At 55.3% G+C, this 24638-nt stretch overlaps 4 protein-coding genes across 8 annotated transcripts in view; 3 read left to right on the plus strand and 1 right to left on the minus strand.

Annotated features, from left to right (window-relative positions):
• Positions 1-266: 266 nt before the first annotated feature.
• DCTN3 (dynactin subunit 3) lies at positions 267-4981 on the plus strand. Of its 2 annotated transcripts, XM_056323916.1 has the most exons (7): positions 267-391; positions 531-615; positions 1581-1667; positions 2276-2359; positions 3020-3078; positions 3814-3873; positions 4569-4981. In XM_056323916.1, exons 1-7 carry the CDS (start codon positions 299-301, stop codon positions 4656-4658), a joined length of 558 nt encoding a protein of 185 aa, XP_056179891.1. In that variant the 5' UTR covers positions 267-298; the 3' UTR covers positions 4659-4981. The 2 variants fall into 2 exon arrangements, with proteins under 2 accessions (XP_056179891.1, XP_056179892.1); XM_056323917.1 differs by lacking the exon at positions 1581-1667 and having other exon boundaries at positions 274-391.
• Positions 4982-5903: 922 nt separating this feature from the next.
• RPP25L (ribonuclease P/MRP subunit p25 like) lies at positions 5904-8934 on the plus strand. 2 transcript variants are annotated; one of them, XM_056323914.1, is made up of 2 exons: positions 5904-6046; positions 7577-8934. In XM_056323914.1, the coding sequence occupies exon 2, from the start codon at positions 7586-7588 to the stop codon at positions 8144-8146; it is 561 nt and encodes a 186-aa protein (XP_056179889.1). In that variant the 5' UTR covers positions 5904-6046; positions 7577-7585; the 3' UTR covers positions 8147-8934. The 2 variants fall into 2 exon arrangements, with proteins under 2 accessions (XP_056179889.1, XP_056179890.1); XM_056323915.1 differs by lacking the exon at positions 5904-6046 and adding an exon at positions 6541-6605.
• A 2423-nt stretch (positions 8935-11357) lies between these two features.
• ENHO (energy homeostasis associated) lies at positions 11358-14003 on the plus strand. The gene is made up of 2 exons (XM_056323918.1): positions 11358-11662; positions 12264-14003. Exon 2 carries the CDS (start codon positions 12569-12571, stop codon positions 12752-12754), a length of 186 nt encoding a protein of 61 aa, XP_056179893.1. The 5' UTR covers positions 11358-11662; positions 12264-12568; the 3' UTR covers positions 12755-14003.
• Positions 14004-15020: 1017 nt separating this feature from the next.
• The window catches only part of DNAI1 (dynein axonemal intermediate chain 1), a 150915-nt gene continuing 141297 nt past the window's right edge, over positions 15021-24638 (minus strand). For all 3 annotated transcript variants that reach the window (XM_056323884.1, XM_056323883.1, XM_056323882.1), the window contains one exon: positions 15021-15321. In XM_056323884.1, coding sequence (XP_056179859.1) covers positions 15217-15321 — 105 coding nt within the window. In that variant the 3' untranslated portion in view covers positions 15021-15216. The remainder of the gene's footprint in view (positions 15322-24638) is intronic.

Raw genomic sequence — 24638 nt, forward strand, 5'->3', positions numbered from 1 at the left:
CCGGAATGAAGCGGCGATCGACCGCCCGGGTGGCAGGAGGCCTGCACACCTCCCTCTGCAGTGCAAATCACCATCGACCGGCTGCAGCCTCCCCTCCTCGCCTCTGACGGCGGCTTCGCACCTCCCGCCCCGACCCCCGGGAGCCGCCCCCCTCCATCCCATCCTCCCGGCTCCATCACCCCTTCCCGGCCCGGCGAGCCCCGTCTCCACGGCAACGGCGGCCCCTGGCAACGCGCCGCCATGGCAACGGGCAGGGGCGGGGCGGAAGTGCGCGCTCCTTTTTCCGGCCGGCGGCAAGATGGCGGCAGGGGCGGTGGAGCTGCAGCGGATGCAGTGGCGGCTGGAGGAGCTGGAGCAGCGGGTCGGCGTCGGGGCCTGCGGGCCGTGCAAGGTGCTGGGGGGGGCCCCGCAGCGTCCAGGGGACGGCTCTACCCGCCCTTGGGCCCGGCCCGGCCACCCCTCGGGGCTCGGCCCAGGCCCGGGCCTGGCGGGGGCTGACAGGCCCGTCCTCTTCCTGTGTGCCTCTGCAGGTGGCGGACGAGGTGGGGAAGGTGCAGATGGCGCTGAGCAATATCACCGGCAAGAGGGAGAGGATCAAAATCCTGTTTAAGAAAAGTGGGTGGCCTCGGGGAGGGGGCACCGGGAGGAATCGGAGGGGCTGAGGGAGTTCAAAACCGCTGTGTGGCGTTTCGTTTCTCTAAACAAAAATGCCTTCCGCCCACTTCCCCTCCCTGTCCCCGTGTGACCCCCTTTGATTTTGGACTCTTGTTTTGCATATTTTTCAGAGCAATAAGTAACCGAGTGAGGTCTTTCTGCTTATGATTCTCCCACTCAACTCTTGGGGGTGGGAAGCGGGCTGCTGCAACATGTTGTTTGCTTGATGTCTGCCTTTATTGGTGCAGTGGTTTGCTCTGCCTGAAATGTAGCCCTTGAAAGTTGTTAGAGCATGAGGTCCTGAAATGACTTCTTGCATGCTTGGACTTCTCGGGCATGCTAGAGCAGCTTTCCCCTGTCTGTGTGGTGAGAGCAATAAAAATCACAGACAGGCACTGGTGGATGGATCTGGAGAGCTGCCTCCAAACTGGGGGATATCGGGAGCAGACACCGGAGCAGTGCTTTGTCCTGCAAAGCTGTCTCTTGGCCAAGTTTTGCTGTCTAATATAGCAGAAGGAGCAGGCTGTGTAAGGAATGGCATTGTGGTCCAAGGCTGAGGTGGCCATTCAGTATAAAAATGCAAACCATGTATTTGTAGATGATTTTAATAACCAGGATGGAGGGCTATTGGCTGGTTGGTTTTTTTTGAGAACAGGAAGAAGCAGGTTTCACTCACCTTTTAATAACATTATCCAAACAAAAAGCAAGTGTTGCAGTTGTCCATAACAAAGCAGTTATTTGGCTTGAACTGTTAGTTCTTGGTCACAGTGCTCCAAAGTCACATATTTTCAACTGCTATAGTAATTAATGAATCTGAAAAAAATTACTCTACGTGGGGAGCGTTTACAAAGTAACCTCATGTATGGCATGGGGGAAAATTGCAGTTGTAAATGCAATAACATCTCTGCTACTGTTTTTCACTCTAGTTGAAGATGTAATAAAATATATTGACCCTCAGTACATTGATAGGATGGCTGTTCCAGATGCCATGAAGCTGCAGTTCATCTTGGCAGGTATGGCATGAAATGAGAGGAGACAGGAGTTTGTTTAGCACTGCAAAAGTTGTCTTTTACCTAAGCTGAATTGGAATGGATTTCTTTTCTTCACTTGTAAGGATCTGGCAAGGCACTCTCTTTAGAGCCATCGGAGAGATGGTTTCTGCAAGGATGTCTGTCACCCATAGTGCTCACTTGTGTACATCCGTGCACATCTTTTTAGTATTGAGCAGTTTAACCCTGAATTAATAAAAGGTTTAAAAGAAAAACTGGAGCTAGAACAGTTTTCGTCACCCTGCTTCTGAATACTGTCAGGTCTGTGACAGAAATGGAAGACCTTTGGATGTATTTTAAATACCTTCTAGCCTTGTCCTCTTTTGCCCCGAAGAATTTGTTTCAGCCTTTTGTTGGTATAGTCTGTGAATGAAACTTGGTGGAGATTCTCCTGCCTTAAACTGGTGAGAAACAAGATCCAGGGATGAGCCACGCAAAAGGCTAAACAAGATTATAAACAAACCCTTTCTGTATAGCTAGATCAGCTCGGAGAGGTACCTCACCAGTACTGCTGAAAAGCCAAAGCAGAGTCTTGTATTTACCAGTGTTGCTTCTTGTCTCTCCCCAACCAGACAAGCAGGTTATTAATTCCCGAGCAGCTCTTCTGGAGCAGGTGAAGAACCTCCAGCCCATCTTGGACAGTGCCAGCATCCAAGGTACGCATGTTCTTCTGCAAGTTTGAGGTGGAAATGCCACCCCACAAGCTGTTGTCTATGCTCTTTTTTTTTTTTTTTTTTTTTTTTTTTTCTTGAGCCTCAGACTAGAGGAGAGGATAGCTAAGCACACAAAACGTGGTGTGAGTAAAGGATGTACAAACTTAGTGGTACGTCTGCTCCTCCCTCATGCTGCTCTCATGTCCCGTGCAAGGTCAAGGAGGTGATAGAATATTTCAGGAACTAGGTTACAGACAGCAGCTTGGCAGAGACAATGGAGACTGGCATGCCATTCCTGCCTTTGAGCTCTTTTACGTCCAGAATATCCCTTGTTCCTGGTGTAGGTAGAGATGCCTTTTTAATTGCTAATCATAACATTAATCCAAGTGGTTTTCTCTGATATAGTTCTTGACTAACTCTCGCTGCAGGCATCCCCTAACTCATGCCATCTAGAAGCAGTCAGCAAGTAAACTTGGTATTTAATGTACAGGGTAGCTAAGGGTTTTTTTATGGTATGGAAGGTGTGTTTGTGTGTATGGCACTACCACTCAGTGAGTGGAGTTCTGCTGTGATGTGCTTGTGCAGAAGGAATGGTCTTTAGTTTGGGAACTAATGCCATGTGCTGTAACACAAATGAAATAGATTTCTCTTCTTTGCTTTCAGCGGTTCCTGACCATGCTACCAAACTACAGCGACTCTCTCAAATCCACATACAGCAGCAGGTAGTGTGAATACTCTTGACAGTCTTGACTAGCAGGGAGGAGGAACTATGGGTTAGTGGCTGTACTGACACCACTGTATTTGCAGGCTCATTTACAGCACGTTCTTTCAATCACAGGATATTCATACTGCAATCTTAAAGGAGTTTAAGCACTTGGCAGAGGAAGTAGCCAGGATTTCTGATAGTTGAGTCTGACTGAAAAAAAAGCTTTGCTTACCATAACCCTGCTCAAAACAGAGGTTTGAGTGACACTTAATAAGCAGTGGAGGGTTTAACCAGCTGGTGTTCCCACTATTAGTGGGGCGCTGAGGTCAGGCATTGCACTCTTCCAGTGTCCTTAGTCTCTGGAAAGCTGTTGATGCTGTCATCTTGTCACTTCACCCTTTCTTTCCCCATTTGAGTGCTTCTGGAGCAGGCAGCGAGCAGCCTGGGAAGTGTCTAATGACCCCTTTCAGCATTTTGCTTTGAGTTTCGGTTCTGGGGCAAGCAAAGCATGGGTGCTGAGGAGAGGCAGGCAGTAGTGCAAGCCCAGGGACTTTAGCGCTTCATCAGCATAGGTGTTTGTAACCTTTCTCTTCACTGTTGAGACCCTTCCAGCTGCAGTGAGTGGCCAGGGTCTGAGCCCTGATCTCAGTACTGGCCTTGGATGAACTTCCCCCCATGCTGTCAGGGACTGGGAGGACAGGTGTGCTTCAACTTATTTCTTGCTCACTCACTGTGGCTCCCCTTTTTACAGGAACAGTGTCATGATCTCACTGATGATGTCAAGATTCTCCTTGAAGACTACAACAAAATGGTATCCTTTGAGTCTGGGGTCTGACACAGCTGAACTGCTCACCTGTCTCCTGGGGTGCGTTCCCCCATCACATACTGTTGAATCCCCAGCCCTGGGTTTAACAGCTAGTGCTGCTTCTGACGTGACACTTGTGTCCCTGCCATACTTTTAGTAGAGCCAAGGGTCAGAACTGCCCGTCCCTGAGACGGGAAGGGTAGGGTGCCACCTGTGAGCCAGAGCCCCTGCACTGGATTTATTCACAGTGTGGCTCAGTGTGAAGAAGTAGCGTAGCCTGCATGCTGGTGCAGAGCTGTCACTGGCCAGTTGGACACTGGCATCTCTGTCAGGTGAATGGTGGTCCCTGTAATCTGCCTGAGCCAAACAGCGGCGCATCCTGGCTGTGTATGATCCCAGTGCTGAGACATGTCCTAAAACCACAAGTGGGTAGAGCAGCTTTGCTCAAGGAAGCCCCTTAAATGCAGTGCTGTACAGTGTTCAGAAAGTGCCTTTTGGACTCCCAACAGTATTTGGTGCTCTGCAGTGGGTCAGCACCTGGATGGTTTGAGTCTGTGCGGGCTTCTACAGCCTGATGCCCCAGGCCTTTTCCTCTCCCAAGGATTTTGGATTCTTAACAGTGCTGTTGGGCTGTCAGGGTACTCTGACCCTGGTTTCTTCCCTGAAGTTTCCACATCTCTTTCCTTAAGAGTCATGTCCAGACCCTGCTTCTCTCCAAGCAGTTTGTCCAGTGGAATGAAATATTGACACGGCTGGAAACAGCCAAGGAAGAGAAACCTGCAGCAGAGTGATAGGAGAGCTGGGAGTGTGGAGAACCTGGGGACCCTGCTAGCCTTGGGTCTCTGGAGAGGCTGAAGCACAGCTTGCACCCTGCTGTCTTAGCATCTTCCCAGTTGGTGCGAGCATGCTGCAAGTGATATCACAGGCTCTTGGGGGGGCACCCTGCGTCCACTGCTGGGCTGTGTTGGCCCCATATTGAAGCCACACTACTTCCTTTTTAATATGCTACTGTTTGCAAATCTTGCACTTCCCTGAAATACATTTTGGTTTGTGACATACTTAAAAATCCCTTTCTGCTCTTACTGTGGACCATAGTAAAGTCCTGAAATGCTAACTGGGTTGTCTTTTTGTTCTTGGGTACAAGGACTCCTTGCACTGTCCCTCCCGTGTGGTTTTCCCCAGGTGGGGAAGTGCAGATGCCTCCTGGCAGCCTGTGAGCCAAGGCCCGCAAGCCCCTTTCAGTCCCACCGCCTTCCCCAGGCGGCGGCACATGCTCTCCTGGCTCGTTCTTCCCATTCTGGTGAGGACTGTGGCCTGGTGGGGCTTTTCCCACAGGCTGTTCCCCCATCTCTGCACTGAGAGGAGACAGCGGCTCTCACCCTTATCCTGCCTCTGCACACCCGAGTGTCTGCTGCAAGCGAGAGCCCTTGGCCGGCTGCTTCCCCTCCGGGGAGCGGTGGGAACTGTGCCTTGCCTGATCTGGCCACAGCCTGGAGTTTCTCCTGGCACAAAGGTCTTGCAGAGTTCCGAGGTCTTGCTTTTGGAAGGGTCCCAAGCCCTTCTGCTCGGCAAGACACGGACCAGCCGTGTGTGACCTGGGAGCTGGCAGCAATGGGGCAGGCTCCAGCAGGGATGTTGGGAGAAGCTTGGCTGTCCCTGCGCCCTCACCTGGCCAGCGAGCTCACACCTGAGCGCACCGCGGCGGGGCTGCAGGCCTGCCGAAAGCCCCCCCCCCGGGGACCCCCGGGTGCCCGTGAAGCGGTGCTGCCCCTAGCCCTGCGCTGGGACCCGACCTTCCTCCGGCTGGGATAACGGGCTGTGCTTTGGGCTGCTTCAGCCAGGCCAGGCGCGCTCGCAGGCGCCCCCGCCGCGGGTGCGCAAAGCGGGCAGCCGCCGTGCCCGGAGCAAGCGGGAGCAGGGAGTGACCATACCGGGAGCGGGACGGCACGGTGCGGCGCCGCCGCCAGCTGCGCCCCGCTGCCCCCGGGGCGGGAGCGCTCGCTCGGGCCTCGGCCGCGGCGGGAGGGGCGTGGCCGCGCCCAGCGCCCCGCCCCGGAACGGTGACGTAGGCAGAAGGTGGGGCGCGAGCTCCGCCCCCCTTCTTCCGCCCGCCCTAGCGCTTGCGCGCGCCCCGTGCCGGCCGCCATCTTGTGGCGAGGGGCTCGCTGAGGCGGCGCAGGTGAGAGCCGATCCCGCACCCCCACCCTGCTCTATCGAGGCCCGGCCTCCTCCTGGGATCCTGTAGGGCATCTGGCTTCTCTGTGGGCCCCTGTAGTGCAGCCCGGCCTCCTCCTGGGCGCCTGCAGCGGCACCTGGCTTCCCCGCAGACCCTCGCAGTGGGGCCTGTTGCTTTCCCCCGTCCGCCTCATCCCTCCCCGTAGCAGCGGCCTGGCCTCCCCTCAGGCCCCTGTGGAAGCCAGCTGGCGTCCCTGCTCCCCCGGCCTCCCGGTTGGCCTCCCACCGGCGGGCGTTCCTTGTCGCAGCGGCCTGGCCTTGCCCGGGGCCCTGTGATACCAGACTCGTCTGCCCTCACTTCGCCAAAGCAGTGGCTTTGGCGAACCCTCGCACCCGCACTGGTCGCAGCCCCCCAGCAGTGGCTTGGCCTTCCGAGCTAGTACTGCAGGGAGTGTGACCTTCCCTACCATTCTCTCTGACAGTTTGCAACCCCATCCTCCATAGCAGCGGTGTCCCTAGCGCCTGTTGCAGTGTCTGGTACTGCTCTTCCCCAGCATAGCCGGGTACGTGCTGGGCCCCCAGGTACCGATGGTGACCTGCTGCTGTGCTGTGGGTGAGGGCCTCGTGGAGGGCATGTGCTTCAGAGGTATAGAGAGGAAACACTGACCTGCCCTGTTTCCACAGGGGATTTGGTACAAGGTGCTGGCTCTGGGTGAAACAGAGTTCATGAGCCTTCAGATAACAAAGCCTTAATGCTGCATGCTTGGGCTTCCTGCCGTGGGGAGGGCAGCGCCCTATGCGGATTAGGCAGATCTCCATCGGGATGCCAGTAGAGGAACCCTGCCTTGGTAGAGAGGGGAGCTGTGAGACTGGACCTCTCTGTCTTTTGTGTTTCCTCAGAGAACCTTTTTTTTGTTTTATCATGTGCCTTTCTGTTGTTCTGCTGCTTGCTGGCCACGTGTCTCCTGCTTGCAACCTCTGGCTTGCCGCTCTGTGACATGCACTGTTTTAAATGTCCGGTCCCTGGCCTTTCACTTAGGCTGGCCAGTCATGGGGCTCAGAGCCCTGCTACCCTGTTTCTATAACATAAGCGAGCTGCTGCAGGTGAGCTGTGCCTGGGTTCATTGTGTGCATGTTCTGGTGTGGCTCATGGGGTGCAGCTGTGGTTGGTATTCCCCTGGCTTCTGTTCCCAGTAACCTCAACTCACTTATTTCTTCTCTGTTTTCCCCTGAGATACTGCCTGTATTTTTCACTTCATCCTGCTTAGGCCCACAATACCAACTTTGTTCCTTTCACCGCCTGCCTGTTGGGGCCCAGGCTGCCTTTTGGCAGTGTTTGTGCTGTGGGTACATGCTGAGGAAGACTGGGTACAAGTGACTCCTCAGCATGGAGGACACTCTTGGCTTTTCAGGATCCCTGACTGATGGCTCAGAGTGCCCTTTAGAGGAAGGATTGTAGCTAATGGTGGTGAGAGTTTCTTTGCGCAGCAATTATAGTGGGAGTTTGTATTAACGGATCCATTCTCCTTTCCAGCGCTGCAGAATGGAGAACTATAAGAAGACCAAAATTGTAGAGAAGCCTTGCCCTCAGCCTTTCACCAACCTGCCCCCTGATATTATTGAAATGAAAGTGAAGGATGGGAGCAAAATCAGAAATCTGATGGGCTATGCCATCAGCAAGATGGAGCTGGACTCTGTGAGACAGATTCTTTTCACTGGCTCAGGCAAGGCTGTCAGCAAGACCATTACCTGCGTGGAAATCATGAAACGAAGGCTCAAAGAGCTGCACCAGATCACCAAAGTGCTCTTCAAACAGATTGAAGAGATCTGGGAACCCATTGTGCCTGAGGCAGGCCTCGATGCCTTGACAGTGAAGAGAAACATTCCTGCCATATGTGTCCTACTCAGCAAAGATGCCCTCGATCCTCAGGAGCCAGGATACCAGGCTCCAGGCTCTTTTGACGCCTTCTGGATTGAGACGCTTCAAGCTGAGTCCCAAGGCCAGATGAAGAGGAAGCAGCGTGGAGGCCAGGGAGCTGGCAGCACAGGAAGGCACCCTCAGTCTGCTGGAGGAGCGCCTGGGGAGTCCTGCGCTAAGTCCTGAGATACTGGCACTGCGTTTGGGTGTAATTTGGGGGAGTTACAGAAACAAGCCAGCTGCTGTAGCTGGGAAGCTGTTGCTGAACACAGGGGCTTGCAGGGGAGGGCAGGAGAAGTTAACTGTGTGAAAATGGATGTGGCTGTAACTGTCTGAAACTGTGTTTTGGCAAGTTCCCTTGTCAAAGGCTGCCAGGCTGTGCTCCTTCACATGTGGTTCGGGGAGGACACGAGTCACCTCTGCTTGACCAAGAACTGTTTGCGTCTTGTCAGTGAGCTGCGGCAAACGGCCGCTCACTGAATGCAGTTTCAGCTGCTTGGGGTGGTACAGCAGCCCAGGCAGCAGGTGTGCGTGCCAGGCTGCTTTTGTGGTGGTGGGTGGAGGTGACTTGCTGTGGTACAGAGGGGAGATGTGGATTCTCCTGGCTGCCACCTGCATCACCAGAGCTCTTGTGAGCGGGCATGGGGCTGGGTTGGCTACTTCTGTGCTTCAGAGTCCCATCTGCTGAACCTGTCAGGCAGTTTGATTGTTGGACTGCAGGGATACAACTCCATCTGCGATTGTGTGCATGTAGTGCCCTTTCTGTCCTCCTTTCCCCTTGGTGGAGCTGACAGTTACACTTACCTCTGCCAAAGTGGCAGGAGTCAACTTGTAACCAGCCTGAAATCCTGTAGTTGTGCAAGGGCCCTGGGATTGTGGTAATGGTAAGCTCCAAAGGGCCCTGTTCTTGCCCCTTTCTGCTCCATTACAATGCACAGAGATGTGTTTTAAAATAAAGTTTCCTCTTCACGCAACATGAACTTTGTCATGTCTTCCTCATCCCACTGGAGGTCACCCTGTAAGCGTTGTTGGTGGGGCTGCGGCTGCCAGCTGAAACGTGCTCTTTGAGCGAGAGGGGACCTGCTGCTCCGCGTTTGTCACTCTCATGATGGTGAATGGACCATGATGTGAGGGGGTGAGGTTTTCATCGTGCCTTCAGCGTTCACCTTTAATATCCAGGTTGGGGTTTTTTTATGGGAAGCTTTTTTGCTAATTTTTTGTTGTTCCTTTAAACCAACTAGAACTGTAGTCTCAAAAAGACTCGGCCCAAACTCTGCTGGGTGAGGCAAAGGAGCAGCATCTTTTCTTCCCCAGTGGTTTCACTTCTGGAACAACTCTGGCAGGTAGCACTGGGCAGGAGGAAAAGTGTTGTTCCCTGTGACAGGCTGAGCTCTTGCCAGAACAACCCCTGCTCACACTGTGTTCCAGGTGCTGCCTGTCCTGCCCGCTCTTCCCGGGTCACTGCCTGTGTTGGCGAGCTCCAGCTGGACCTGACGTCTGCTTTGTCAAGTCAATGGGAAACAATACAAGTATTAAAGAAGAGATTTTTGCCTAAACCAGGGGAGCAGAAGAGCCACGGTGCGTTACCCGTGTGACCCAATGCCTTCACAGGCAAGACTTCATGCACCTGCATTGCACACAGGCGCTCACTTTACACCATCATGAGTTTTCTCACTGGCCAAGTGCCCAGCGTGAGCCAGGTTGGTGCCAGGTGTACATGCCTCCTCCTCCCCTTCTGCTGGGAGTCTCTTGCACTCTGCCCCAGCATTGTCCCTGGAGCTAATGAAGTGCTTGAGGAAATGCCCGGACTTCTTTGCTGTGCCAGTGCAGGTGAAACCCGGGAACACGGCAGAGTTAGGATGATTTACCTCAGTGCTGTTCGCAGCTGCTTTCTCTCTTCCGTTTAAGGTGGAGACTGCTTGTCTTGACTAATTGGCAGATTAGCGATAAACACCAAGGAAAGATGCTTGGACGACTGATCAGATGGCTTCTGACATTGTAACTGGCAATGTGTTTGTGTTTGTTTACACTTAAAAACACCCTCTTAGTGGAGAGCTAGATTCTCAATCAGCCTGTGTAATCCTCCCTCGTGGTGGCATGTTTAATGCCTTCTCATCAAAGCTGCAAAGTGATTTTTATTTTTGTTTTGCTGTTTGAAAGTTACCCTCGGCTCGCTGTGGCAGCTCTGCTGGCTGCTGTGGCACCTGGCAGCACCCAGAGCTTTCCTTCCCAGTGGCCAGAGAGAGAGCAGCCACCCATCGTACCCCCGAGCCCTCGAGCAGCCAAGGAGAGGTCCCAGCTCTCTGAGGAATCTGCTCTTCACCTGTTCTTCATCCAGCTGCTTCTTTCCCCTGGTGTGACACACCGTATGGGGCTCCCTGTGCCCCAAGAGGCTGCAGCAGATCCCCGCTGTGTCACTGCCGTGTGTCTGTGCCACCAGATGGACGCATGGCCTGGCCGTGGCTTTCAGAATAGCTGCAGGTGGGACCCCTCCACGGCGCTGGGGAGAGCCCCCTGTGTGCCCCCAGCCAGATCTCCCCTGGGTGCGTCAGCTGTGTCCTTCATCAGGCGCATCCCCCCTTCTGAGTGACCCCACAGCAGCGCATCTCTGGCTCTTGTCCCTGGCAGTCACGGCTCAGCAGGGCTGTGGCACGCCGGCACCAGGGGACGGGCTGCCGCGTGCCTCAGTTTCCCACCGCACAGGACAGGGAGAAGCCAGCTGTGCCCATGAGGCCACCACTGCCCAGATTCCCAGGGCGCTGGATGTCCCTAAGTGACCAGTGTCCATCCCGTTTCCCTGCCTCCACGGACGGTGGTGGTGCCTGTGATCACCCCGCCTGCCTGCTGCCCCCGTGCCCCAGCCAGGCCCCCAGCCCAGCCCTGGCCACTCCATCGCCACTGTCCTCACGCCCCGGTGTGCACGGGGCCAGGGTGCACGTGCGTGTACAAACGTGTGCACACGTGTGTACGGGGCGGGGCAGGCAGCGGCAGGGAGTGCCAGGCAGCGGCCCCCGGGCTGGGCAGGGCAGGCAGGGCCCGTGTGGGCCACGGAAGCCGGGCAGCGCAGGCCAGAGGGCAGGCCCAGCAGCGCGGGCGGGACGGGTCGGGTAGCGCAGGAGGGCAAGCACAGCAGCCGGACGGAACGGCGGGGCGGGGCAGGGCGGGGCAGGGCGGGGCAGGGCGCGCCGGGCCGGGCCGCGGGGGCGGGGCGGGGGGGCGGGAGAGGGGTCGGGCCGGGCCGGGCCGGGCCGGCAGAGCGCGCGCTGCCCGGCGGCGTCCCGCGCCGCTCACGTGGGCGCCGGCCGAGGCGGGGCGGGCCCTGAGCCGAGTGCTCGTCCAATGGTGCACGAACGGCAGGGGGCGGCCACCAATGGTGGGGGCGGGGCGGGGGCGGGACACGATTAGGCCCCGCCCCCCAGTGCCGGCGGGAGGGAGCGTGCAGCGCGCGGGGCTGCGGCACCCACCGAGCGGCCCGCGGCGGGACCGCGACCGGGGTCCTCCGCACCGCCTCCGCCACCGCGCACCGGCGGGCCGCTCCGCTCCGCACCGCCACCGCGCACCGGGGCCCGGCGCCCGCACGCCGCCCCGCGTCGGGACCTCGCCCCGGGACCTCCGCTCCGCGCCGGCCCCGGCAGCGCCGCCCGCCCGCCCGCCCGCCGGCGGTGTCCCGGTGGCTCCCGGGGCGGAGCGGAGCGGGGGCAGGTAGGTCGCAGGGGGCCGGGGCCCCGCGGCGCGAGGGCGGGTTCGGCGGGACCTGTTGCTGCCCGGTTTCCCGCTGCGGGCCGGCGGCTCCGCGCCTGTCCCGCTCCTCGGCGGCGCGGGGGATCGGGGCACCGGGGACCCCCGGCACCGGGGCTTTGCCCCACCCGGGCAAAAAGCACAAGGGGGGCTGCCCCGGCGCCCCGCACGCTGCCTGGCCAGCTGCCCGCCCCGCTTTAGCGAGCGGGACTCACGGCGGGATCCAGGCGGCAGGAAGGGCGGGCGGCGAGGGGGCTGGAGCTGGGCCGAGGCCGCCCAGAGGCACCGCGGGTGCTCCGGGGAGCGGGGTTTGGGCTGGGCTGGGGCGACGCCACTCCCGCTGTGGACGCTTCCAGCATGGTGGCCCTCACAGGGGTCCGGGGGCCACAGCCGCGGTGTGGGATGCCGGAAAGGTCCCCCAGACCGCAGCTGGAAGGACAGGTCCCGCCAAGCCCCAGCGGAGCCCCTTGGGCCCCGAGGTCGCTGCCTGCCGGCACCCTCACAGCCCACCCCGAGGAGCTGGGGCAGCCTGTGCCCGTGGTGATGCTGACTTTCTCCCTTCCAGGTGCTGGAGGGAGGAGGGGGGGTCCCCGTGTCTTCTGCCCTGCCAGAGGAGGTGGAAACCAAGAGAAAGCTCTGATCGAGCCTTCCCAGCACCACAGAGAAGCTGTGAGCAGCCAAACTCACAAACAGGGTGACACCATCCTGCCGCCTGCCTGGCCCCGTCTCCATCCCACTGCCAGCACTGCCACCATCCCCTTTGTCCCCTGCCAATGCCAGCAGGTGAAGGCTGCGTGCTCAATCCCTGCACTGGCATCCCAAGTGTGGGGCCAAGCTGTGGGCCCCGCTTTTTCCTGAGGGACAGTGGCAATGGGGTCTGCTCTCTCCACTGGAGCTGTCGTGGCAATTTCTTTTAACTGTGTCATTGCGTTGCTTATCCTCATCCTCTTCCTCATCCTCTGCAAGGCCTGCAGGACCCCCTCATGCCCCAAGAAGAGCCCAGCTTCTGATATGGATGAAGCAAGGAACGAAGAGAAGTACCTGCTGCAGCCCTGAGCTGCCTGAGGACTTGAGTACCCAGCTGTGCCAAAGGAGTCGCACCAGTGCGGATGCTGGCACTGGGACTGAGGTGCTGGACTGCGCATGATGAGTGCAGAGGGGATGCTGAGCTGCTCACAGGGGCCATGACATGGGCCACAGCCCTTCACCTGGGTGGTTTCGGTGTGGGAAGTCCCTGCAGATGCCCACAGTGATTATGGGGATAGAGAGACAGTGGCTGGGGATGTGCTACAGGGACAACCCTGCCTGTCCCAGCAGCCAGCGAGCACAGCAGGAGCCCTGCCCTCAAGGGCACCCCGTGTATGGGGACAGCCCATGGGCTCCTCCCTGGCGCTCGTGGCCCAGGCCAGTGACCACCGTGTCACGCGCCCGAGTGGGGCTGGATTGGGAATCGGAGAGGGGAGGCAGCAAGGCTGGCACAGGCATCTGTCCCTGAGCAGGCTGGCTGCCCCATGGTGCAGTGCCCCTGGTGGGACCCCCGCAGCTCTGGCCCCGCTGGCCGAGCAGGGTGTTACTGGCCTGGGTGTCTGGGGGTGGCCCCAGGGTGCCGTGTGCCCCCAGCTTCAGGAGGGCTTTTGGTGCCTGTCTGCCCCAGCAGCCAGTTTAATGAGCCACAAGAGGGTCTGCATGGCCTTTCCATTCGTCCCCAGTCTGTCTGTCAGTCCCCTCCAGCATTAGCACCAACACCAACAGGCTAACTGCCCTCCTTGATGGGTGTGCAACCCTGCCTGCTCTCCTGCCTGCTCCCAGCCAAGGCCAGCTGGTGGGATCTGACCTGTCCACGGGCAGCAGACATGCTCTCATTGGCATCCCCATCCCTGCTGAGAGCAGCCTGGGATGGCTTTTTGCTGGGGAGGTGGGAGATATGGGAAGATAAGCATCTTCCCTTATCAGCATTGAAGGGTCTCCCAGCCCCATCACTCCCCAGGGACCACTGTGGCTCTGCAGGAAGGGATGCTGGTGGTCTGGTTTGTCCCCAGGCCTGGCAGCTGCCTGCAGGTGCTGTGTGTTTTGGAGGGCTCTGCCCTGCCCATCCTAGAGCAGAGCAATAGCTGAGGTCCCCACTGGCACAACCACTGCCATAAGGGGACAGAAAGGTGCGTTGTGCTGGGAAGGGTGCCAGCCAGGGTGCCTGCATAGGCTTGGCCAGGCCTGGCAGACCCTGTGGTTCCTCCCCATGTCAGGCATAGCTAACGCATCCCTTTGCAGCATTTTTACTAGACTAATAAACTAATAGTAGGAACGAGGCGGTGTCTCTGACCTCTGCCCAGCGCCTGAAAAATTTGGAGGAGGCGGCATGTCCTGCCAATCTGCAGGGTGAGGAAAGTCTGCCCCAGGGCTGGTGGCCAGTGTCCCTGCAGGACTGTGGGTGGTTTTCTGGGTGGTGGCCACAAAGAAGGGCTCATGTCTACATCCATTTGTGGTTTTTAGGTGCTGGGTGGGAAACCTGGCTGGATATTTCATGCCCACAGAATGTCTGTCTGGGCTGGGGGCATGCAGCTGTCAGCAGGGAGCAGCCCCCAGCCCAGGTGCTAGAGACACTGGAGAGGTTCCAGGCTGTGGCTTTAAGTTACAGTGATGCTTGCAGGGGACACAGGCCGGCTGAGTGCATGGAGGAGCTCTGCCACCACCCCTGCCCAGTGGACTGAGCAGCTTTGGTCCCCGGTCCTGGCAGCTGGGCACAGGGCTCCAGCGGTGACAGCCCATCCCTGCTCATCGGCATGCATCAAGGCCACCGTGGCTCCTGCTGTGGCAGCTAATCCCTCTGCTGAAAAGTGCTGGAGCTGTGCGAAGGCTCTGCAAACCCCAGCACACAGCCGTTCCTGCAGCTACCAGCTGGGGAGAGGCAGCCGAGCCCCGTGCTGAGCCCCGCTGCGGAGAGGGGAGCTGTGAGCATCCTGAAGCTGGTGGCTGCCAGCTACTGTGATATGCTGGCTGGAGTGATGGCACGTCCCTCTCCCACAGCCACAGAAGTCCAGGCCAGGTCCCCAGCCACCCTTTGGCTTAGGCTACCACCTCAAAATCAAGGGGGCCATGTGTGGCTGACCCCACCAAATGGCTGTAGGGCTGCAGCTCAGTGATCAGTCTCTTTGGCCACCACTCACAGTGGGACTGGCTGCCACGAAGCTGTAGCCCTGAGGCCTCCCTGTGGCTGGGGGGACCAGCCCTCACCTGCCCTCCATGGGACTCTCACCCAGCCCCAGCCAAGGGTGGGGAGGAGCTAAGGGCTGTGCTGCTCTGGGGGACCAAGCGCGGTGAGCTCCGCCTGACCCCTGACACGACTGCACAACACAGCTCTCGCAGCACCTCCGTTTATTTGTCCAGGCACAGAGGCGAAGCGTTCCCGCTATGCAAAGAGCGGGCGGCACAAGGCCCATGGCTTGCATGCCAAGCAGCTGCTGATCAAAGCCGGGCTTGTTCGGCCAGCGTCCCCTGGCAGCGCCATCATTCCTTCCCGCTCACTTGCCTGCCTTGCTCTCCAGATCTCTCACCAAGTTAAGCAGCTTGTCCAGCTTTGCAATTTCTACCTCAGGGCCCTTCTTAACCTCCTGGCCTTTCTTCTCCTGTAAAGAAAGCAAGTGGGGCAGAACTGTGAGCAGGGAGGACCAGAGGGATGGGGAAGGGTCCAGCTCAGGGAGGGCTGCTGTGTGGCAGCTCTCAGCCCTTGCTGGGGGCTGATCCACAGGGAAATGCACCTGCCTGTCCCCATATTTCAAGCCCGAGTGCCACGAGATGTGTAAAAGCCCCCATGGGGTGGGGAAGGGTACTAGGGAAAGGTTTGGGTGGGGATGGGAGCGGATCTGTTGATCCACAGCAAAACAAACCATCTTCAGCCTCTCTCCTTCCAGCCCTTCTCAGCCCCATAGGACTAGACTACCCTCTAAGACCCACAGCTTCTCCCCCCCACCCCAGGGAGGTGCCAGGCATGCACAGCTCTTAGGGCAGTGACGGCAATGCAGATGTCCCAACCTTCCCAAAATGGTCCCACAATGCCCATCCCACGCCGGCGCTCCTGGGCAGAGGCAGCCATAGCAGTGGGGATCAGCCCTTTTGCACACAAATGGCTTTTCCCAGGAGGGCAGGGGGGTGCTGAGAGCCCCTAACCTGGGGGGCAGAAGTGAGTCAGGGCTCCCAGATGAGCTGTTAGCTCCTCCTTGAGGCTCTCTTGCCTCTGGGCACCCCCTGAGCATCCCACAGGACAGCCCTGTGCCTCACTGCACACCACTGTGCCAATCCCGATGTGTGCCCCACCGTGGGCAGGGAGGACAAGCCCTTCCCACAGTTCCCCAGCACCTGTCCCAAGCCCACAGAACGGCTCCCACCCTGGGTGCTAGAGCAAACAGCCAGCATCTTGGGAGAAATGTTGCATGAGGGAAATATGCCTGTCCAGCTCAGTCCTCACTTGCTTGGAAGCAGCAGGAGCTTCCAGGCCTGGTGGGGGATGATATCTCTGCTAAGGGTACCAGTGCTACCCAATGCTTTGGGTAAAGTGTGTCCCCCCGCAGCTGTGGGCTGCAGCATCAGTGTGTTGCTCTCATGGGAGCTCAGTAGCTTTGGGAAAGTGATAACCATGTTTGGGCTCTCCAAGTACATATGGCAGACACAGCTGCAGCAGAGGAATTTTTTTCCAGCCTGCATTCAGCCCACCAAGCCCTCATGAAGCCCAGCATCTACCCCATGGGGTTCCTCCAAAGCAGCATCCACCCAGTTGCCACATCCTGTCACTCAGTGCTGCCTTCCACTCACAGCCTTTCCCTTTGCCAACCTGCTGGCTCTTGCCTTCCCTCCAGATTTCGGAGGGTCCCTGTCTTGGAGCTGTGAAGCTCCTCCATGCCCAGCATGGCTCTGGGCACCCCAGAAAGCAGATGCAAAGCACAGGTGAGCAGGAGCGCTGATGCCCAGCCTGGCAGGTGGGCTTGAGAAAGGTGGTGGCAGGGGCACCAGCCACTAGACTTGGAGCTAGCCTGCAGAAAGCTGCTGTGCTGGCTCCTCCTGGCATCCAAGCACAGCTTCTACACGGGGATGCTCTCGGAAGGCCACGGGAGCAGCACTCAGCATCTGAGCAAGGAGGATGCTGGCTTTCTTCTCTCCCTGCTCAGAAAAGATCAATCCTTCTGCTGAATCAGCTCCTCTAATGGCCCCAGGCATAGCAAATACAAACACACACCTTTCCTTCAGTGCTGGAAAGAAACATGGGGGCGCAACAAAGAGAAGCTTGTAGGGCTGCAGGAATCTTGCTGTGTTTCTCCAGAAAACACGGGCATTACTGAAGGTGATGACTACTGGGAAATAATTCCTCAGGGGATCCCTGGGCTTCTCCCTCATCCCAGCTCAGCACAGCCCCGACAGAGCAGAGGTTTCTTTGACTGCCAGAGGGAAAGGCTGGGATGAAAACAGCCCTGGGGGGTGAGCAGGGAAACCTGGAAACCCCTCTGCTCTCAAGAAGACAGCCTCAGTCCTTGCCTGAGCACTGGGGTCAAGCCAAAGTTGTTTTCATTTACCGAGTCCATCAATTGCATGCTGGGACAGTGCTGGTTTGTATTAATGCCACTAAGTGAGCAATGCCCTTTGTGGCTCTGGCCTGGGCAGTGGGAGCGATGTTTGTACTAACGGCTCACGTCACAGCTGAGCATCTCTCTGAGTGAGAGTGTTGGGATAAACACAGCTGCTCAGGGTATTTCAGGACTTAGCTATTTCTGCAGAAAAGCTGCTTTGCTGTCTGACAGCATTCAAAACACTCCCTTTGGCACCCTGCGTCACACATTAGCTCTATACACAGGTCCTTGGGACAGGCCAAAGAGGCAACTGCTTTGCTCAGCTAGGAAAAGGAGATACTGAAGCCATGTCCCATCAATGTATTTCCATCCCAAGCCCTTTGATCTCCCCACTGGTAGGGTCAGGGAGGGTCCCTGTGACTGATGCCCTCCAGGTAGTAACTCCAGGTCAAGGGGACCATGTCTGAGCCTTGCTGAAGTCACCAGCCACAGGCAAGGCTCAGCTCCTAGTCACCGAGCTGTCCCTAAAACCTTGACTTTCACACTGGCTCAGCTCCTTCAGTGCTTCTGAGCAAGCTGCAACAAAGCCACATGCAAGCCTGTAATGAGCCGTAACCAAACCAGAAGCCTAATTTAACGCCACATAACCAGGCAAGCAGGATGACACAAGGAAGGAAAATTATAATGTCCTTTCAGGGGCACTGGAACGGAAAGTTTCCCTTTATTCCTCCATCTGCTTTTCCCAGGGTGCCTGTGCATGTGAGCTGGCCGGGCCATGGCAGGCTGGCTGATGGCACCACCACAGCACTGCGGCATCTGCTTGGATGTATGTGGCAGCTCCCTATAGATCCAGCAGGGGCTTCACCTGCATCAGCCCTCCGAAGAGCAGCCCTTCTTGGAGCAGAGTTGTTGTAATTTCCCGAAGCACATGCAATGCAGGGAAGCACTACCTCCATGCATGGCTGCCAATGGGCTCTCCCTCCTGATGGATGCCACAGCCAGGTGTGGAAAGGGCACTCAGGGGGATCTGCCACCTGGCATGTAGCTGACCCCATCCTCTGCCTGCATCCCTGCTTACACCGCATCCATGGAGCTCACCGGGAGCTGAAAGGGAGCTGGGAGAAAGCATGCCCCCCACGGAGCTGACAGATGCAGAACTGAGCTTAAGTGGAGGTCTGTCCCCGAGGAGCTTATCAAATGGGTACCGGAGCCACTCACGGCAATGTTTGCTTTGATTTTATCATTAACAGTTCCCAGCAGGAGAGAAAAATGCTCTTGGCTGAAATGGTGATGAGGGATGTGTCAGGAAAGCTCATGGCATGGGCTGAAAAGGTGCTGCCTGGGGATGGACTCTGCCTCGCTGACAGGCCATGACCCCAGGGAGGTGAGATGGGGAGGAGACTCCTGTCATATCCCCATGGTGCTGTGTTCATGGCCAAGTCCCCCTCACTCTCCCTTTGCCTTATGCCTGGGCTCTGCTCTGGCTCTCCAGGCAGGGAAACTGAGGCAGTGCTGGCACAACTGCTGCAGGACCCTTGATGGTCCTCTCAGCCCTCAAGGTGAGTACTGACACTAGAAGTGAAGCAGGAGGTGGAGGATGACTGAGGTGGAGCCTGAGGGGCAAGAGTGGAGCAATAACAAGGACAAGGATGAGGACAAGGATGAGAATGAGGATGAGGACTGGCTGTTTGAAGACCCCAGATCCATCACCCTGAGAGCCCCAGCCCTCCCCATGCTGGCACATACCGAACACTACATCCAGCATATGGGAGTCATTTAAACTGGATTCCCTACATCCCTAGCTGAACAGTAAACTGCTGAGTTAATAAAACTCTCCCATAAAAGCCATGATGCTGGCACTTTTCAGCATCTTTTTTTTTTTTTTTTTTCCCATTGGTGGAATAATCATAAAACATCTGCTGTAAGGTTTCGATTAAACAAAGCAAAACATGTTTACATTTTAAAGTAGCGAGGAAGTCAACCATGCTGGCATGAAAAAAGACAGAGAAGCTCCCATAACTTCCCCTGGAGCAGAAGGGACCTTTTCCTGTGCTGAGTCTTGGCCAAGGGGCACAGGGCCGTCTCTGCCCAACTGTCATCATGACACTGATAGTCTCAGTCTCTGCCATTCCTAACAGGAAAGGATTTCTGGGCACAGTTGTGCTAAGACAGGATCTGGCCACTTTATAAACCAGCCCAGTGATGCAGGACACCAGCTTCCCATGCAAAAGGGGGTTAAGCTTTTACAGACTCATTTTGAAGGGGGTGAAAAGCTCCAAGAAGCCACCAGTGCAGCTGTCCAAAACACCCATCCTTATTATCCTCAGTGGGAAGGGGCACACAGCCTGCCAGGTCTTCAGAGGCATGTTACTTCTGGGGAAGACCTTTTCTTGTCCCTTCTACCCTGCTCAGGGGTAGGTTTAGTGACACCTCCATCAGCAAAACACACCAGTGACAGGTCTGTCAAAATTCAATGAATGAAAGCAAAGAAGAGACTTCCCTGGAGCATTTCTGTTGGGAACACCAGGGAAATCCAAACCGTTTCATGAACACAGCAAAATTTTCCTCACAGGCTCCCTGGGCCACCAACCAAACATGCATCAGTGGGGGTGTGATATGACCTGCAGCCCTGAAGCCTTACAAAACCTACCCTGTCATGGTCCTGTTGCAATCCAATGCTGTTAATATAGTGGGTGAAGCTGGAGTTATACTGAGCTGGGGATGATGTCTGTGCCAGGACCACTTCTAGGCTCTCAAGAAGCCCATTTACATACAGCAGCAATGTGTTTATCAACCACGGAGAGCCTCAAGTCACACTCGCAGCCTGATTTGACAGCGTTGCTCCTGGCCCACGGAAGGATTAGCTGACAGACAGGAGATAAGGATTTAGGCTTATTTTGTTACTGTTTAGAAATAAATGACGCAGGAAATGTTCTGCTTGCAGGGAATGAAACCAGCAGAAAAGCCCAGGGGATAGCTGGGTTGTTCAGGCATCAGCAACCACACAGGATCACTGGCCTCAAAGATGCTCATCCCTCCAGCTTCAGCTGAAACCTGTGCTGTTCAAGGCAAGCACCTCTCCTTGCTCCAGCTCACTTATTTGACTCAGAGATCTCTGCTAGCATCTGCATTGGACCATGCCAAGGTACAACAGGGCAGACAGGTCTTGTGGCCCCAGGTGACCTGCTCTTGCTTGCTGGAAGTCACCAGTGAAGCCACTGGAACCAGCTCTTTTTTACTTTCATGCTGATTGGTGCCGTGGTGCAATCTCTACTGACCCTCAGCAAGGTACTCAAGAAACAGTAAGCAGCGAGCCTCCAAAGCATGTTACGGCAAATTGTGCTAACAGGATTTAATGAAGCATTGACAGTGCCCTCTGAAAACACTTGCTAGCTGCCCTGATGCAGCTGTATACCCTGGCTGAGCACTGGAAGCTGCTAAATGGCATAGCTCATTTCACAGTGACTGCGGTGTGGAGCATGGCCTCATCAGCCCCCAGCATAGGAGAGCATGCTGAGGGTGCTGATGGGCACTGCAGGGTGCAGGACAGGCAACACCAGGCTCACATAAGGTCTAAGAAAGGCTTAGCACTAAGCTCTTCTGCTTGGGCCACCAACTCTAGCCATGCTGAATGTTCCCTGTTCTTGCTAACTCCAGAGCCACAAGCAATGTCTCTTACACACCACTAATTTAGGCACCTAAATATAGCCATGAGAAGACCACGTTTAGCAACCATGCACGAAAGTTTCAGGGAGCAAGGCCAAGCTGAGCACAGACAGGGCTTGTGGTGGTCCCCACTGCTCCTCCAACCTGGGCATTACAATGACTCATTAACTCCTTCTGGATCTATCCCACTACCAGCTGCAGAAACACACCAAAACCATTTGAAACAGTTGGTCTTCTGCCTTTTCCGTATCTGACAATTATGGGTTCAAAACAGAGATGTGGTCATGATCCTCGGTTCACATGCCATCACAAAAACATCTTTAAAGTGAAGGATAAATTTTAAAGTTATCCAAAGACATTATGGCCTGAAATGGGCTAAATGGGCAAATACCCTTAATCTGCCCTGCACAGCTGCTGTGATTAGGAAGCATCAGCAAGAAGCTTTCTTCTCCTTCAGGAGGTCTCACTGGGTTTTGCCTGCCCTGGGGACAATTTGGCTGTGCTGCAACTGTAAGCAGTGTGTGTGTGTGTGTGTGAGAGACAAGAGAGACAAGACAACAGCAGCCACCTCCAATGGAGCAGCCTGGTGAGATGATAAACTCACAAGGTGCATGGAAAAGATTTTCAGTCATATCAGTTCACAGATTTAGTGCTAAGCAGTGAGAAAAATCATTGTGTGCTTGGTGTGCAAGACAATTACCCTCCCCTGACTTGCAGAGGCTTTGGGAAAGGGCTGCAGTAGAGTAAAAAGCCCAAAAGCTTTTGCCTCCAGCCCAGGGGGTGCTGGTGGTGCGAACCACCCTTGGGATAAGGACAAAGGGATGGGATGCCCTCTCCTTCAACTCCCCGTGGGACAGGCAGTGCATGCCCCACCACCACCAAACCCTGGATCTGGCCCTACTGGGTTCAGTCTTTCTGCAGTGCCATAGAGCTCTTCTGGATGGGATGGATTACTTTAATTAGCTCTTAGCACTGCTCAGTGGGAAGCCCCGTTACCCAAAGCCTGCCCACATGCTGCATGTTATAATGGCATTGGATGGAAAGGCTGGTGGGGGTATTAGTGCCCAATGTTTTAGCTGTGGGATCTCTCAGACCCAAACAGTGCAGAAGAAGGAAGCGAGAAGTGGGTTTTAATTGAGATTGTCCATACAAACCGCTTGACAGGCAGTATCTTGGCTTCTACCTCGATCAGACACCAAACCTCAGTGCAACCTAAACAATCCCAAAGATGCCCAGGCTTCCCTAGCTCTTGTGCCTACCACAATGAGACACATCTGCAGCACCTCTTTACTCTGGCTGTCAACCCTGCAGTGACAGACAGACACAGTGCCCATGGGCATGGACATCAAACCCATCCAAAGGGGCAAATTCAAGATGTCCTGTGGTCCACAGGCACCTTGGCAACCTTAAGCTGAAGTCCTTGATGCCAGCTGGAAGGTAGCACCATCAGCCACCCAGCAATGTTTCTTTATCACTCAGCATCTCTCTTTTTCTTACTTCAGCTTTATTTTAGCAATTCTGCCAGACAGCTCAGTAAGCTGTTACAGATTAGAATTTAATAAAAGCAACCAAACATGGATGTGAATATGCAGCTCCTGCAATACTTTGGTACTACTGTTATCCCATAGAGCATAGCATCCCATCAGAGATTATTTGCAGTTGTATGAACAGTATATTTTTAAAAGTTGCAATTTTTCCAATACCTCTTTCTCTGGCCACCAAAGTTAATACACATATTCCCTGTGATCGCCTCTTAATTGCCTTAAGAAAGTTCAGCTGATGTTTCTCTCTTAACATGGCACCTTCTTTAAAACTTGTCATGTCATTTTTTTGATACAGCTCATAAAAATATCTGCATAGGAAATGTATTCTTGTTGGCTACTAATATGAGCATGTGTGAATATACTTCACTGCATAAATACAAGTACACTGGAAACTGAGTTTTGCTATAAATAGAAGTGAAAACAAATGTCTTCACTCACAGATGCCCCATATTTAATAACATTAAATGCCAATGGCATGAAAGATGTATTACAACTGATACTGTTCTGCTTACTGAAAGAGCTCAGTCTGCAATTTAATGTCAGGCCACAGTGCTCTCTCCCTGTCTCCTGTTTTCCATGGTCACAATTGAACCCAGGGACACTCCAGAAACAGCCCCAGATATTTCAACTGCATGAACAGTCGTGTCACCTCCACAACATGTTCTTATGTGTAGCTTTCATTTAAATCACAGTGTCACCTGGAGCAGGGCTAGGAGGGATTTAGTCCACTACTCCACCCTAGTCCATGGTGGCAGCCACTACTTTTAAATTGCTTCTGACAGATGCTTGTCCAGCACTTGACCCAGTCCTTGGGATGCTCTGCACAATGTGCCCCAAGTGGTGGATTGTCACACCCTGCTCCTGTCACCTGCATGGCCATTTCTTTTGAAAAACCCCAGGAAGAGTGCTGCCAACCCATCTCCTGGTGATGGCTGCCAGTTTGTCCCTCTCACACCCACTGAAACCCTTTCTCTAAGCCTTTTGCTGCCGTCTTATAATTTGAGCACTGCCTTCCTTACCCTGCCAGTCCAGGACCTCTTTAGGGCTATGCACCTCTCTGCATGTCCCTGCTTCCAAACTGTCAGCTGGCCACATTGTCCTTGCTGCTTTCCTGCTCCTCATGTCCTTAAAGTCCAGTACCCCAAGGTGGAACTAAGGCCTTTGCACTGCTAAGTGGTGCAGCAGAATCAGCTCATGTGTCCTGCTCAAACCCTCTTGCCTGTGCTCTCTAGTACAACACCACTGCTGTGGCAAGGCACTGCTGGCAAGTGAGATCTTTTTCTGTTCACCTCCTTGGTTGATTATTCCCATCTCCTTGCCCTCTCCTGCTGTTTTGCCTCCATCCTCACCGAAGTACATCCTGTTTACTTCAGACTGCGTCTCCCATTTGTCACAAATTAAATGACTTGCACAGCTCCTCTCCACCTGCTGCAGAAGAAACAGCCAGGCAAAAAAAAACCCAAAAACCAACACACTCCCAGGCGTGGAAACCAGATCACTATTACTTCGGACTTTGTGGGACGTCACGCTAAATCGCACCAGCTATGACTGAGTTATGCTGCACCATGCAAATCAGGGCTTAAAAGGGGTCAGCAAGAAGCTGAATGCAGGATGAACATGGGAAATCCTGCAGCTAGAGCTGTTGCTCGTTCCCGGGATCTGACCATGTCACAGCAGCTGAAAAATTCCTTCCTGCCCTGCACACAGACAAGGCTCACCTGTAACCCACCACAGTGTCCCTTTGCCCTTGGAGATCCTGGTTAGCAGATTTGCTGGTGTCAATCCTCCCCTGAATATGGGCTTAGCACAGTGCTGTTTGGTGGTGGATGCTCATTGCTGCCTGTTGGGACATCTCCTTTCTGAGCCCCAGCCGCCAGCAGGGATGCTGAGGTTGTGTTACACACTCCCTGTTCATGTTGACAGTGACCCAGTGGCACCAGACTGTCCATAAGGGTCTGAGTAAGAGCTGTACAGAGAAGAAGAGGATTCATCCTGGCCCAACTGCAAATGCAGGGCCCGAGGACTGCATATCAGCCAGAAGGAGACAGGACAAAATTACACAAGAGAAAGCCAGCAACATGTTGGGAGGCAGCTCTGGGAGTGCTCCTCTGGGGCACAGGCATCCATGAAGCATCTTGCTTCTTTCTGGAAGACACTGGCAGCAGTGAGCAGATC

Source organism: Falco biarmicus, chromosome Z (assembly GCF_023638135.1).
Source record: "Falco biarmicus isolate bFalBia1 chromosome Z, bFalBia1.pri, whole genome shotgun sequence".
Lineage (NCBI taxonomy): Eukaryota > Metazoa > Chordata > Aves > Falconiformes > Falconidae > Falco > Falco biarmicus.

Excerpts from the sequence above, each read along its gene's own strand:
- ENHO (XM_056323918.1), top strand. The coding sequence starts at position 12,569 with ATGGGGTCTGCTCTCTCCACTGGAGCTGTCGTGGCAATTTCTTTTAAC.
- RPP25L (XM_056323914.1), top strand. The coding sequence starts at position 7,586 with ATGGAGAACTATAAGAAGACCAAAATTGTAGAGAAGCCTTGCCCTCAG.
- DCTN3 (XM_056323916.1), top strand. The coding sequence starts at position 299 with ATGGCGGCAGGGGCGGTGGAGCTGCAGCGGATGCAGTGGCGGCTGGAG. Across the intron at positions 3,079-3,813 it reads AAATCCACATACAGCAGCAG|GAACAGTGTCATGATCTCAC; the intron begins GTAGTGTGAATA and ends CCCTTTTTACAG. Across the intron at positions 3,874-4,568 it reads TTGAAGACTACAACAAAATG|ACCCTGCTTCTCTCCAAGCA; the intron begins GTATCCTTTGAG and ends AGTCATGTCCAG.